Source organism: Microcebus murinus, chromosome 8 (assembly GCF_040939455.1).
Source record: "Microcebus murinus isolate Inina chromosome 8, M.murinus_Inina_mat1.0, whole genome shotgun sequence".
NCBI lineage: Eukaryota > Metazoa > Chordata > Mammalia > Primates > Cheirogaleidae > Microcebus > Microcebus murinus.
Window position 1 is genome coordinate 100434979 of NC_134111.1, and position 14428 is coordinate 100449406.

Consider the following 14428-nt stretch of genomic DNA (forward strand, 5'->3'; position numbering starts at 1 on the left):
CCCCCACTGCAGGATGCAGCTACTCCTCACCCAGGGGGCAGCTGCCCCAGGGCCCCACTCTACCCTGCCAGACAGCTGGCTCAGCCACACCCTGTCACTGCCATTCAGCCAGCTGAGCTTCAGGTCACAGGGCAGGGTGGGGTCAAGGTGGCCTGCAGGGGAGGGGAGGGACTTAGAGCCTTTTACAGCCAGGGACAAAGTCCTCCCTGATTTAAACCCTGCAGCCTGCGCTGTAGCTGGTACCCTGGCGTCCCAGACTACGGCCACCCACAGACATGCAGGGGTCCTGGGTGCTGCTGCTGCTGCTGCTGGGCCTGAGGCTGCAGCTGTCCCTCTGCGTCATCCCAGGTAATGAGCCCACCCCCCCAGGCACCTCCACTCACAGTTGTCCCCCGGGCTAACTTTGCTCATCCCAGATAACAAGGAGCCCCAGTCGCCCCCCAACAGGCCCCCCCCAGGCTGAGCGGCCTCCACTCTCCCCTGGCCAGGTGTGGAGGAGAACCCAGCCTTCTGGAACCTCAAGGCAGCAGAGGCCCTGGACGCCGCTAAGAAGCTGCAGCCCATCCAGACGATGGCCAAGAACCTCATCCTCTTCCTGGGCGACGGTGAGTGAGCGAGGCCTGTCCCCGCGCCCGCACCAGCCCTCACAGCCCTGGTCCTGAGACCACCGTGGACGCAGGCCAGCCCCAGGGCCCAGGCCTGACGTGGCTCTGCTCCTCCAGGGATGGGGGTGCCCACAGTGACAGCCGCTCGGATCCTAAAGGGGCAGTTGAATGGAAACCTGGGGCCTGAGACACCTTTGGCCATGGACCAATTCCCGCACCTGGCTCTGTCCAAGGTGAGGGCTCAGCCGCCTAAGGTCCTCCACGCCAGAGGGGGGTGAGGCCGGGGACTGGGCAGGAGGGAGGACCCAGCCCAGTTAGAGGACGAGGTCTGGGTGTCCGCCACAGAGCAGAAAGGGTGTCTCTGTCCCCAGACATACAACGTGGACAGACAGGTGCCGGACAGTGCAGGCACGGCCACGGCCTACCTGTGTGGGGTCAAGGCCAACTACCAAACCATCGGCCTGAGCGCGGCCGCCCGCCTCAACCAGTGCAACACCACGCGCGGCAACGAGGTGCTCTCTGTGATGAACCGCGCCAAGAAAGCAGGTAGGCTGAGGCTTGGCTGGGGGTCAAGGCCAGACCCAAGACCTTGGTCAGCCACCATGACCCCTGCCATTCTCAGGGAAGTCGGTGGGAGTGGTGACCACCACGAGGGTGCAGCACGCCTCGCCAGCCGGCACGTACGCGCACATTGTGAACCGCAACTGGTACTCGGACGCCGACATGCCTGCCTCGGCACTCCAGGAGGGCTGCCAGGACATCGCCACGCAGCTCATCTCCAACATGGACATTGACGTGCGACACCAAGGCCAAGGGCTAGGGCTGGGCAGGGGGGAGGGCCCCTCACTGGCAGCCTGACCCTGGGACCCAGCAGGATCTGGGGGTGAGGGGTATACAAGGTGCAGTCCAGGACAGGCCCACGCCCTCGACCCTGGCAGGAGGCCGGGGGACTGGAAGGAGGGGGAACAGGGGCCATCTGTGCCCCAAACCTCCCTAACCTGATCCTCTGGCCCCAGGTGATCCTAGGCGGGGGCCGCAAGTACATGTTTCCCAGGGGGACCCCAGACCCTGAGTACCCCAGTGACGCCAGCCAGAACGGAACCAGGCTGGATGGGAAGAACCTGGTGCAGGAGTGGCTGTCCACCCGACCGGTAATGGGGCTCGGGGGTGCGGGGGTCGCAGCAGGTCAAGGCAGGGGTGTGGGTCTCAGGGCCATGGCTAAGGCCTGGCTCTCTCCCTCCAGGGTGCCCGGTATGTGTGGAACCGCTCGGAGCTCATTCAGGCGTCCCTGGACACGTCTGTGACCCACCTCATGGGTAATGACACTTCCTGCCCTGGCAGCCCTCAGACAGCACCCTCCGAGCATGTGTGCACGACATGCATGCCATGACCCCCTGCCACTCCCCAGCCTGCCAGTCACCCCCAGTCCCCTTGTCCCACAGGCCTCTTTGAGCCTGGAGACACGAAATATGAAACCCAGCGAGACCCGGAACTGGACCCCTCCCTGATGGAGATGACGGAGGTGGCCCTGAGAGTGCTGAGCAGGAACCCCCAAGGCTTCTACCTCTTCGTGGAGGGTGTGTGGGCCCTGCCCAGCAGAGGAGGGAGGACGGCCCAGGGTGGGTCCAAGTGTCACCCCAGCCCTCTGGCCTTCCTGCAGGGGGCCGCATTGACCATGGTCATCACAACGGCAGGGCTTTTCGGGCACTGACCGAGGCCATCATGTTCGACTCCACCATCAACATGACGGGCCAGCTCACCAGCGAGCAGGACACGCTGACCCTGGTCACCGCTGACCACTCCCACGTCTTCTCTTTCGGGGGCTACACATTTCGGGGAAGCTCCATCTTCGGTAGGTCTGGGGAGAGGGGTGCAGGTGGTTGCACATATTATATGACAGAAATCTCTCTGGGCCTCAGTTTCCTCACCTGTCAAATAAGGGTAATGACAGCGCAAAGTGCCAGCACACTGGAGGCGCTCCCTGCCATGTGCTCAGTGCGACCACAGGAGCCCACCCCTGTCCCTTGCAGGGCTGGCCCCCAGCAAGGCGCAGGACGGCAAGGCCTACACGTCCATCCTGTACGGCAACGGCCCGGGCTTCGCGCTCGACTCGGGAACGCGGCCCGACGTCAGCGAGAGCGAGAGCGGTGAGTGCTCAGGGCCCCACGGGGCTAGGGCGAGGGACTCGCGGGAGGGACGCCGCCCGCCCGCCCTGAACGCCACCCTCCCCGCCAGAGGTCCCCACCTACCGGCAGCAGGCGGCCGTGCCGCTGTCGTCGGAGACGCACGGCGGCGAGGACGTGGCGGTGTTCGCGCGCGGCCCGCAGGCGCACCTGGTGCACGGCGTGCAGGAGCAGAGCTTCGTCGCGCACGTCATGGCCTTCGCCGCCTGCCTGGAGCCCTACACCAACTGCGACCTGGCGCCCCCCGCCGGCGTCGCCGACAGCGCGCGCCCCGGGGCGGCGGCGGGCCCCGCTGTCCCTGCCCCTGCTGGCCGGGTCGCTGCTGCTGGCGACCGCCCTGACCGCCCCACCCAGGCTTCCGCTCTGGTGACCGCACCCCTGGCTCCTGCTGCCCCCAGCCGGTGTCCTGCCTCGCCCTCACCTGAGGCCTCCAGCCCCAGCCCCGGAGTCCCCAGACAGATCTCCTACCTCCCCTCTCCCGGATGACCAGCCTCAGACCGCACAGAGCTTCTCCCTGCCCCGCGGCCCTCCAGGGAGCGGGACCCAAGGCGCCCGGGGACTAGACCGGGACACCCACTCGCTCCGCCCAAGCCCGCCGGCTGGGGATTTGGACAGGCGGAAAGGAGGGGCTCACCCCACCGGTCCCTGCCCCCTGGAGGACCAGGCAGGCATCGTCCCCCTGTCCCAGAGGCGTCCCCCTCAGGGCCACAACCTGCCCGGGCCTTGTGCTGTGCTTTCTTGGGGTCAGTCTTCACAGCACGGAGGGGACCCAAGGACTTTACACAGCAGGAGCCCTGGAGAGGCTGCGCTCCCCACCGCCCTGCAACCTGCCTCGCTGGCCAAGGAGGCCGCAGTGGCCAGGATCCCCAGGGGCCTTAGATACAGTCGTCCCCTGCCCCTCACTAGGCCACTTGCACAGCCCGGGGAGGGGCTTAGCGGTCCCTTACACACGGAGGAGACTTGCTCCAAGTCACTCAGCTACTTGGGTGCCCTTCCCCACCCCATGCCGCATTCCCGGCTGGGAGATCCAAAGCGTGGCCTGGGAAGCTGCGGGTGCCGGCCTGGCAGCCCCAGAGCAGCCCTGGGCCCCTCCCCGGCCACCTGGGCACTGGGCACACCTTTCCCAGCAAAGACGACTCCCCGCCCTTGTGGCATCTCCATTCTCTGGGAGAGACAAAGCAATAATAAAACAAACTATTATATGATGTAATCCCAGTAATACATTCTAGAAAGAAAAATCACGCGTCGGGGGGCAGAGTGCGTGGTGCAGGGGTGAGGAGCAGACAGTTGAACAAGAGACCTGAACAAAGTGGACGCTTGAGCAGCACAGGACAGCAGTGCAAAGGCCCTGAGGCAGCAATCAGCAGGCACTGGGTGAGTCCAGTGGGTGGGTCAGAGTGGGTGGGTGGGTGAAGGAGGTAAAGCCTGAGGGGTAGGGAGGTGTGGGGAGAGCTGGGGCGGAGCTTGAAGTCTGGATGGAGGGTTATGTGACTGGAGGTCTTTGAGGGGGGCTGTGACTGGCCCCACTGGGAAATTAGCACTCTGGCTGTTGCCAGTCTAGTCTTTGAGGTGGAGGCAGAGGTGGGAGCTGACAAGCTAGAAGGGAGGTGCAGACTCCAAGTATTTCTGACCTCCATCCACCAACATCTGGAACACCCATCCCAATACAGCTATGCTTAGAGAGAATCCAACCTGCCCCAAAGAGAACATTTAAAAGAAGTATATAGGTTGGCGGGGTGGCTCAAGCCTGTAATCCTAGTATTCTGGGAGGCCAGCCTGAGCAAGACCCTATTTTCTTTTTTTTTTTTTTTGAGACAGAGTCTCACTTTGTTGCCCAGGCTAGAGCGAGTGCCGTGGCATCAGCCTAGCTCACAGCAGCCTCAACCTCCTGGGCTCAAGCAATCCTGCTGCCTCAGCCTCCCGAGTAGCTGGGACTACAGGCATGCGCCACCATGCCCGGCTAATTTTTCTATATATATTAGTTGGCCAATTAATTTATTTCTATTTATAGTAGAGACAGGGTCTCCTTCTTGCTCAGGCTGGTTTCAAACTCCTGACCTCGAGCAATCTGCCTCGGCCTCCCAGAGTGCTAGGATTACAGGCGTGAGTCTCCACGCCCGGCCAATATTACAGATATATTTGTACATTCACAAAGGTATAAAAAAAGCATCCTACACTCTGGAAATATTAACATTTGAATATGCTTCCGTATTTACTAAGATCTTGATTTAACATTGTAAAACGTCAATTTAAAGGCCTGGCTCTCAGGACAGTTTATTTCAATTCTGCATTTTAGTGGCTGTCCCAAAAAAATGGGAACTGAATGGGAGAAACAGGCAAGGTTAGCTGGGCTGACTAAATTATCATACTCATTTTTTAATTTCACCTACCAATTACGCAAAGGATTTTATTAAAATCAAGCATATTTTTGTCTTCCCTGTTGTCGATTAGTTGTCTTGCAAGCCAGTGGAAACTTGTTGCATGTTTGTTTTATAAAGGGCTCAAAACCCAAGGACCTCTACATTTTAAAACTCTAAGTATGAGAAACAGATTATCCTGGAATTAGACAGTGGTAATAGTTGCCCCATTTTGTGAATATTCTAAAAACTCCCGAATTGTGCGCTGTAAAGGAGTGAATTTTGCCGGGTACAGAGGTGTGCACCTATATTCCCAGTTACTGGGGAGGCCGAGGCAGGAGGCTCGAGGTTTCAGTGCCTCAAGATCACACCTGTGAACAGCCACTGCACTCCAGCCTGGGCAACATAGTGAGACGACGTCTCTAAAAATAAAAGTGTCAATTTTATGGTATGTAAATTACATCTAAATTTTTTTAATAGATTAGATTAGACAGTTTCTGCTTTCAGGCTGTTTTAATGTGTAGGGATGAGGATTATTAGCAGTCTAATATGGTTTTAGCCACAAAATCACACGTCAATGAAAACTTTTACGAAGTTCTAAAAAATGCTCTTTCTTCCTTTTGCCAAGAATGCAATGAAAAATAAATAAATATTAAAATTTAAAATGCCCTTTCCTTAGCAGGCATTTTCATTCAAAGATGATACTTTCTCATTTTTTCATTAAAAGGACATCTTTGCCTTGAAGGGACAGACGCAGGGACAGTTGGACAGACAGTGCAGTTATTTTGTCAGGTTGTTACCGAATGCCTGTGACTGACAGTTCCCGTCACCTTAAGAAATGTCAGCATGTTGGTCCTTAAGAAGGAGAGAGGGAAAGTTAGGAAGAGAGAACGAGAACCCTTGGGACAGTTCTTTACAGTTCTTCGCCATAAAGATGACTCACGCTGTGTGGCTGGAAGGTTTTCAGGTCACACCCAATGTCATTACCAAGTACTATGAAGACCCTACTCTAATGCGGCGATCTTGATTTTATAAAATTGACCCCGCTGGCAGCTCCTACAGCCTCCCATCTGCCCTCCCGGCTTCTGCTTCCTTCCTGCAACGGCTGGACTGCGCGTGAACCAGCGAGTGAGCTTTGCAGGCGATGCTACTTCTGCACCCTGACGCTTAGCCGGAATCCTTTTGCACAAAATCCTTTCTGAGTAGCTGTTCCATCAGTGGTTGCATATTTCCATGGTTTTCCCCAGATGACGTTGTTTTTATCAAACAAGGCATTTACTGTTGGCAATATATCTTCTCTGCCATATCTTCCCTTTAGTGGCTCACAAAAAGAAGAAGAGGTTTGTGCATTTCTGTTCCTTTATTTGAACAGAAACCAGCAGATACCTTACGCTGAGACGCGGGGGAACATCTGTGCGTTCAGCCCGCCGTGCAGCGAGCCTCCCACACTGGGTAATTTGCCCTAACTCGCCTCCCTTCCAGTCCACGGCAGCGTTTCTCTACATCTTCCAGCACCTCTTGCTGACAGAGAAATGCCTTTCGGTTTGTCGACAGATCATTTACTGCTCATTGTTTCTGCCATTTTTACTGCAACAGAAAGAATAAGTGTCTGCCTGGTGGTAGGTGTGTTTTGTCTTAATATTTATCATTGCTTAGGGAAATAGCAAAACGTACCGAGCTGAACAGCACCTAACTTTAAACAGGGCTGGGAGGAAATTGCTGGGGCTGCACCCCGCTGTTGGCAGACACCACGAGCACAGGCACCAGGGCGACCTCCCCAGTAAGACAGGCTGGGGCTGCCTCCCAGGCTTTCGTTTTGCTTATTTTTTGTAGTAGGGGCTAACTTTTTTTTTTGAGACAAAGTCTCAAAGGGCTAGAGTGCTGTGGCGTCAGCCTAGCTCACAGCAACCTCAAAATTCCTGGGCTGAGGTGATCCTCCTGCCTCAGCCTCCCCAGTACCTGGGACTACAGGCATGTGCCACTGTGCCCGGCTAATTTTTTCTATATATATTTTTAGTTTCTAGCCTTTTCTATATATTTTTAGTTTGCCAATTAATTTCTTTCTATTTTAGTAGAGACAGGGTCTCACTCTTGCTGAGGCTGGTTTTGAACTCCTGACCTTGAGCGATCCTCGGCCTCCCAGGGTGCTACGATTACAGGCGTGAGCCACTGAGCCCAGCTAGGGGCTAACTTATTGTCAGGTCCTTACCTCGGGGTGACAGGAGCTCTCAACAGGAGTCATAAAGAAATCTCAGGGCAGCCTCTTCTGTCGTTGTTCCCCCCGCCTGGGATTATTGGTGTTATTTGCAGTTTCTTCACAGGAATCTTCTGTAAGCCACTTGACAATTTTGGAGGATGAGTTTGGGTAAAACTAGATCATATAATCCATAAATCCACTTAGGCAGACACACTAAGCTCTAATCCGTCCCAAGCGCTGAAAATGTGCGCGGGGAGGGTGCTGTGTGAAGCCCTGGCCCGCAGCGCCCGGTTCTGTTCATCTGGGTCACCTGAGACTGCGGGGGGGGGGGGGGGCAAGCTGAGGGTAAACATGCGGCGTGGGCTCCACATGAAATACGAGCAGCGCTGTCCCTGTCTCAGGGTGCGCCCTCCCAGCACCGGGCTGTGGCAAGGCTCATGGAGGGCCAGCGCAGGGCAGACACTCAGGAGGGCCGATGTCCTTTAGCCAAACCCCTGAGGCCCAGGTGGGTTCCAACATACTTGGCCCTGGGCAGGCCTATCAGGCCAAACCGCCCCCGCCCCCAGGTCCAGTCCCCACCACACCCGGACCCACTGCTCAGGGATCCCTCTTGAACCCCTGCATGGCTCTGGTGGCAGGTTGAGTAGGAACCTGCATGCCACCTATAGCCTCTCAGGAGGACTCATGGGATGCCAGCTGTGCCCTTCTCCTGACCTTGGTGCTGATGTTGCATCCGATGCCACCCTTGGCCCACTGGTTCTAGAAACAGGTCTCCACCTGGTTCGCATCTGCATGACTAGCCTTTGTCCCTAGGGGAAGCCCCCCTGAATCCTGGCCTGGGGGGATGGGCTCCAGGGGCCTATGGGAAGCCACACCCTCTCCTCTAAGGTGGCTCCAGGGCTAGTGACTGCAGCTGGAGGGAGCTTCCTGTCTGCTACCGTTGCACATAGCAGACCCAACACCGGCAAGCGGCCGGAAGTTCCCCTTGATATACCGGCCACCGGGGATGCTAACACACCTGGCTTGATGCCTGGGGACTAGTCAGGTGAGCAGCCCCTGGAGGGGGAAACAGCTGCCTGACAGGTGAGGCCATCATCTGCCTTAACAGGGATGCATCCCGCTCGGTGCCCTGCTGTGGCCCTTTCTGTGCTCACCGGATTTGCAAGTTTGTCATTATCAGCTGGCATGGTGCCCCCACCCCCTCCACCCTGCCCCGGGCTCCTCAGGTGGGAGGAAAATTCTCCCTGAAGGAGTTGCCTTCAAAGCTGTCCATGCGGGTCCCTGACAGCAGCCCTGGCAGCGGTTCAGTCACACAGGATGGTGGGAGGTATTTTTTATTATTATTTATGCAAAGTATAGACAAGGAGAGATGCGGTTTCACAGCACCATGTGACAGCAGCTTGGAGACTTGAGCTGCTTGCGGCCCAATGAATCAGCCGTGAGCTGCTGCCAGAGGCTCGGGCTCCTGGGCGGCAGCTGAGGTCGGGGAAGCCAGCGCCTGCCCGGCCCCTTCCAACCCGATGAGCTCATGCTGGACGCCGGCCCGGCAGGGCTGAGCATGTGCACCTCCGGCCCTCGGGCACCTGGAAGCCGGCGCTGGGGTGGCGGGAGTGCGGGGAGGAGGAGGCACCCTTTGTGATGGGTGGAGACCAGTTATGTGTTTGTATATGTATTTGTAGTTTTATTTCATTCTTAACTAACAAATAATAATTGTACATATTTATGGACTACACTGGGAGGTTCCAATCCATGTATACACTGGGGAATGATTAAGCCAGGCTAACTGGCAGATCCCTCACCTCAAATAGTATCGTTTCTTTGCAAAGGGAACATTTAAAATGCTCCCTTTTATCATCTTGTAATTGCCTAAGAAAAAAAAAAATAAAAAAAAAAATAAATAAAATGCTCCCTTTTAGCTATTTAAAAATGTACATTATTATTAACTACAGTCACCTGGCTGTGCAGTAGAGCACCAGAACGTAGTCCTCGCATTTAACTGTAACTTTGCACTGGGTGACCAGAGTCTCCCCCTCCCTGTCTTGCCCCAACCCCGCTTCTGGCAACCCCCATTCTACTCTCTGCTTCTGTGACTTCGACTGTTTTGGATCCCACATACTAGTGAGATCGGATGGCATTTGTCTGTGCCTGGCGTATTTCACTCAATATAATATCCTCTAAGTTCATCTATGTTGTCACAAATGACAGGATTTCCCATTTTTTTAAGGCTGAATAATGTTCCATTGTGTGTATATACCACATTTTCCAAATCCATTCATCTGTTGAGGGACTCAGGTTGTTTCCGTATCTTGGCTATTGTGAATAGCGCAGCAATGAACGTGGGGGCAGGGACGTCTCTTCAGGTACTGATTTCAGTCCTTTGGGGGATAGACCCGTAGTGGGATTGCTGCGTTGTATGGTACAGGTACTTCTGTTCTTAGTTTTTCGAGGAATCTTCATACATTTTCCAAAATGGCTGTACTAATTCCCAATACCACCAATAGTATTTAAGGGTTCCCTTTTCTAGGCATCCGTCCTTGCCAACACTTGCTCTCTCATCTTTTGATAATAGATGTGAGGTGATATCTCCTTGTGGTTTTAATTTGCATATCTCTGATGATTAAAGATATTGGGCTCTTTTTCATAAACTTGTTGGTTATTTGTATGTCTTCTGAGAAATGTCTATGCAAGTCCTTTGCCCTTTTCCAAATAGGGTTATTTGGGGTTTTTTTTTATTATTATTATTGAGTAGTTTTGAGTTCCTTGTATATTTTGGATATTAGCCCTTTACCCAGTGTATGATATGCAAATATTTTCTCCCACTCTGTGTGCTGTCCCTTCACTATATGAACTATTTCCTTTGCTGTACAGAAGCTTTGTAGTTTGATGTGATCCCATTGTCTGTTTTTGCCTTTATTGCCTGTGCTTTTGAGGTCATATCTAGGAAATCTCTGCCCAGACGCATCCCCTATGTTTTATTCTAGGAGTTTTATAGTTTCATGTCTTACGTTTAAGTCTTTAATTCACTTTTGGTAGATTCTTGTGTAAGGGGTGAGTTAAGGGCCCGTTTTCATTCTTCTGCATGTTGCTATCCTGTATTCCCAACACCATTTATGGAAGAGATTATCCTTTCTCCATTGTGTGTTCTTGGCACCTTTTTTGAAAATCAATTGACTATAGATGTGTGAGTTTATTTCTGGACTCTCTGTCCTATTCTATTGGTTAATGTGTGTTTTTGTGTAAGTGCCATGCTGGTTTGATAACTATGTAATATATTTTGAAATTCAGTACTATGATGTCTCCAGCTTTGTTTTTTTTTTTTTTTTGGTTAAGATTTGCTTTGGCTATTCAGGGTCTTTGGTGGTTCCATACAAATTTTAGGATTGCTTTTTCTATTTCTGTGAAGAATGACATTGGAATTCTTACAGGGATTACATTGGATTTGTAGATCACTTTGAGTAGTATGAACATTTTAGCAATATTAATTCTTCCAATCCATAAACACAGGATATCTTTTCACTTATGTGTGCCATCTTCAATGTCTTCAATGTTTTATAGTTTTCAGTGTATAGATCTTTCACTTCTTAGGTTAAATTTACTTCTAAAGGTTTTTTTTATTATTATTATTTTTTTTAAATATTTGTCACCGTTATACAGGGGCCATGCTAATCTTCTCTGTATCGTTCCAATTTTAGTATACCTGACGGGGAAAACCGACAGGCGCCCGGCACGGCTGCTCCGCATCCCAGCAGGCGGGTGCTCTGCCATACCGGCGGGATGAAGGTCGAGGCGGGTGTGCGCTGCTGGGGCTGTGCCTCACGTGCCAGTCCAGGCCCTCAGCTTGGTGCTCCTCCCGGCCTCAGGCCGCGCTGCTCGCCTCATTCTGATTGGGTACTTTTTGAATCCCACTGTTGTTGCTTGGATGTTAGAGCTTGATGCTGATTGGATGTTAGAGCTTGATGCTGATTGGATGTTAGAGCTTGATGCTGATTGGATGTTAAAGCTTGTTGTTGATTGGACAATTTTTGAGTCCTACCACGGCTATAAAAACTGGAGGTGAGCAAGGAAAGGGGGGGTTTGTTGAACCTCCTGGAAGAATAAAGACTGTTCTGTGACTCTCCGTGTCTAGCTGACTGGGTTCTTTCCCCAGTCAGGAGCTGTTACCCTGGCTGTTCCACAAGAGCTGTAACACTAGCTGTACACGCTGCTGTAGCCTTTGTGCTGCTGAAACGCGCACCTAAGGGTTTTGTTTTTTTTAATGCTGTCGTAAATTAGGTTGTTTTCTTAACGTCTTTCTTTTTTTGAGACAGAGTTTCGCTCTGTCGCATGTGCTAGAGTGCTGTGGCTGTGGTGTCAGCCTAGCTCACAGCAACCTCAAACCCCTGGACTTAAGGGATCCTCCTGCCTCAGCCTCCTGAGTAGCTGGGACTACAGGCACCACACCTGGCTAATTTCTCTACTTTTAGTAGAGACGGGGCCTCGCTGCTCTTGCTCAGGCTGGTCTCAAACTCCTAAACTCAAGCGGTCCTCTTGCCTTGGCTTCCCAAAGTGTTAGGATTACAGGCATGAGCCACCAAGCCGAGCCTGCCCTCCCACATTTTGTTTTTGATGTACCACTTTACATTATTATAGTGTATATCATTTAACAAATTATTATAGCTCTAGTTGTTTTTAATAGTTTTGCCTTTTAACCTTTGTACTAGAGATATACATGATTTACCCACCACCATTACAATTTAGAACGTTTTGGATTTGACAAGGTGCTTTTACCAGTGAGATTTATACTTTCATATGTTTTTATGTTACTAATTAGCATCCTCTTTCTTCAGCTTGAAAAACTAGTATTTCTTACAGAGCAGGTCTAGGGGTGATAAACTCTCTTGGCTTTTGTTTGTCTAAGAATGTCGTTATCACGCCTTCATTTTTGAAAGACAGGATTGCTGGGTATAGTATTTTTGGCTGTCTTTATTTTTCTTTCAGGATTTTGAATATGTAATCCTATTCCCTTCTGGCCTACAAGGTTTCTGCTGAAAAATTTGGTGACAGTCCTATGGGAGTTGCCTTATACATGATGATTTGCTTTTCCCTTGCTGCTTTCAATATCTCTTTTTAACTTTTGACAATTTGATTACAATAGTCTCCGTGTGGGTCTCTTTGGATTCATCTTATTTGGTGTCCTTTGGGTTTCCTGGGTCTGGCTTTCTATTTCCTTCCCCAGGCTTGCCAAGTTTTCTGCCATTATTTCTTTGAGACAGGGTCTTGAAATCCTGACCTAAAGCAATCCTCCTACCTCAGCCTCCCCAAAGTCCTAGGGTTACAAGCATAAGCCACTGCAACTGGTCCTTTTGCTTTATTATTTTTATGGAGACAAGTTCTCACTTTGTCACCCAGGCTAGAGTGTAGTGGTGTGATCACAGTTCCCTGTAACCTCAAACTTCTGGGCTTAAGTGATCCTCCTACCTTAGCCTCCTGAGTAGCTAGGACTACCAGTGTGTCCCACCATGTGTGGCTAGCTTTTTATTGATTGATTGATTGATTGATTTTGGTGGGGATGGGGATCTCACTCTCTTGCCCAGGCTGGTCTCAAACTGGCCTCCAGTGATCCTCACATCTCAGCCTACCAAATTACAGGCATGAGCCACCACACCCAGTCCTTTGAATGTGTTTTCTATTCCCTTCTTTCTCTTTTCTCCTTCTGGCATGCCAATAATGCATAAGTTGTTCTGCTCGGTGGTGTTCCATAAGTCTCTTAAGGTATTTTCACTCCTTTTCATTCTTTTTTCTTTTTACTCTTTAGATTGGGTGATTCTAGTCTACTGATCCTTTCTTCTGCTTGATTTAGTCTGCTGTTGTTCAGTTCAGTTATAGTATTCTTTAGCTCTATGATTTCTGTTTGGTACATTTTTATACTTTCTCTTTGTCAAAATTCTCAATTTGTTCTTTTTTTTAAATTTTTTTTTAATTTCTTTATTTTTTTTTTCTATTTTCAGTTGGCCAATTAATTTTTTTTTTTATTTTTAGTAGAGATGGGGTCTCGCTCTTGTTCAGGCTGGTCTCGAACTCTTGAGCTCAAACGATCCACCCGCCTCGGCCTCCCAGAGAGCTAGGATTACAGGTGTGAGCCACCACGCCCGGCCTCAGTTTGTTCTTGTATTGCTTTCCTGACCTTGGTGAGCAACTTTATGACCATTACTTTGAATTTCCTGTTGGATAAATCACATATCTCCATTTCCCTTAGATTAGTCTCTGGAGATTTATTCTTTTATTTGCAATATATTTCTCCATTTCTTCACTTTCCTTGACTCTCTGTGTTAGTTTTTTTGAATTAGGTGGGAAAACTACTTCTCCCAGTCATATTAGACGGGCCTCATGTAGGAGAAGAATCTCACCAATCCATCTAGCTAAAGATTTTAAAGTATCTCTCAAATCTGTGTGTTTCTCCAGACTATATCTGTTTTTGGTGGCTCCCTGGAGCTTAAGATGTGCCACATCATATCTGTACCCTGAGACCAGTAGGATAGGAGCCAGACTCTCTACATATAGCTGGAAAGGTCAGGGCGTTGGATATTTGTTCCAGCTCCTTCTATCTTCGTGGCGAACCTGGTGGGCATTTATCTCCCATTCTCTCTGCATTAAGCTGGGAAGAGGACCTGTGGCAATTGCCTGTACTCATGTTCAGCCCACACTTTCTGGTCCTGTAGTGACAGTAGCTGCTGGAAGTGGGCCCATGGTACACATCTGCCTTTGTTTTCTCTTGTCTAGGGCCACTCAGGAGTGCAAAGCCCCATTGATGCCCGGAGCTAGATTATTAAAGAGACAGTCCCTTAGGTGGGAGCTATACAAGGTCTGGCACTTGGCACATGGCCAAACTCCTTCCAGGAAGAATGGGTAGGCCTGAATTTATCACTGGGGTGAGCTGGAGGGAAGGCTCATGAAGTGCCAAGCTCTGGCGCCAGCTGTTGAAGGGCTCTTAATTGTTTTCCCCGTTAGCTCCCCTATGTGAGTTCTTTAGAAGCCAGGTTGTCAAGTAACCATGGGAAGTGTGTGCCGTAAGCCCCTTTTAGAGAGAAAATGGGGGCTGCATGTTCT

General features: G+C 51.4%; 1 protein-coding gene and 1 non-coding gene across 2 annotated transcripts; one reads left to right on the top strand and one right to left on the bottom strand.

Annotated features, from left to right (window-relative positions):
• The first annotated feature begins 244 nt into the window (after positions 1-244).
• Positions 245-3985, top strand: ALPI (alkaline phosphatase, intestinal). The gene is given in 12 exon segments (XM_012791621.2): positions 245-348; positions 489-605; positions 723-838; positions 977-1151; positions 1228-1400; positions 1622-1756; positions 1849-1921; positions 2048-2182; positions 2266-2457; positions 2636-2752; positions 2841-3085; positions 3087-3985. Coding segments are annotated over 12 exon segments (1623 nt in total). The 5' UTR covers positions 245-275; the 3' UTR covers positions 3159-3985.
• A 6966-nt stretch (positions 3986-10951) lies between these two features.
• LOC142872837 (U6 spliceosomal RNA) lies at positions 10952-11059 on the bottom strand. Its single transcript, XR_012920923.1, has one exon. It is a non-coding gene; the product is annotated as a U6 spliceosomal RNA (small nuclear RNA).
• Between the last annotated feature and the right edge of the window lie 3369 nt (positions 11060-14428).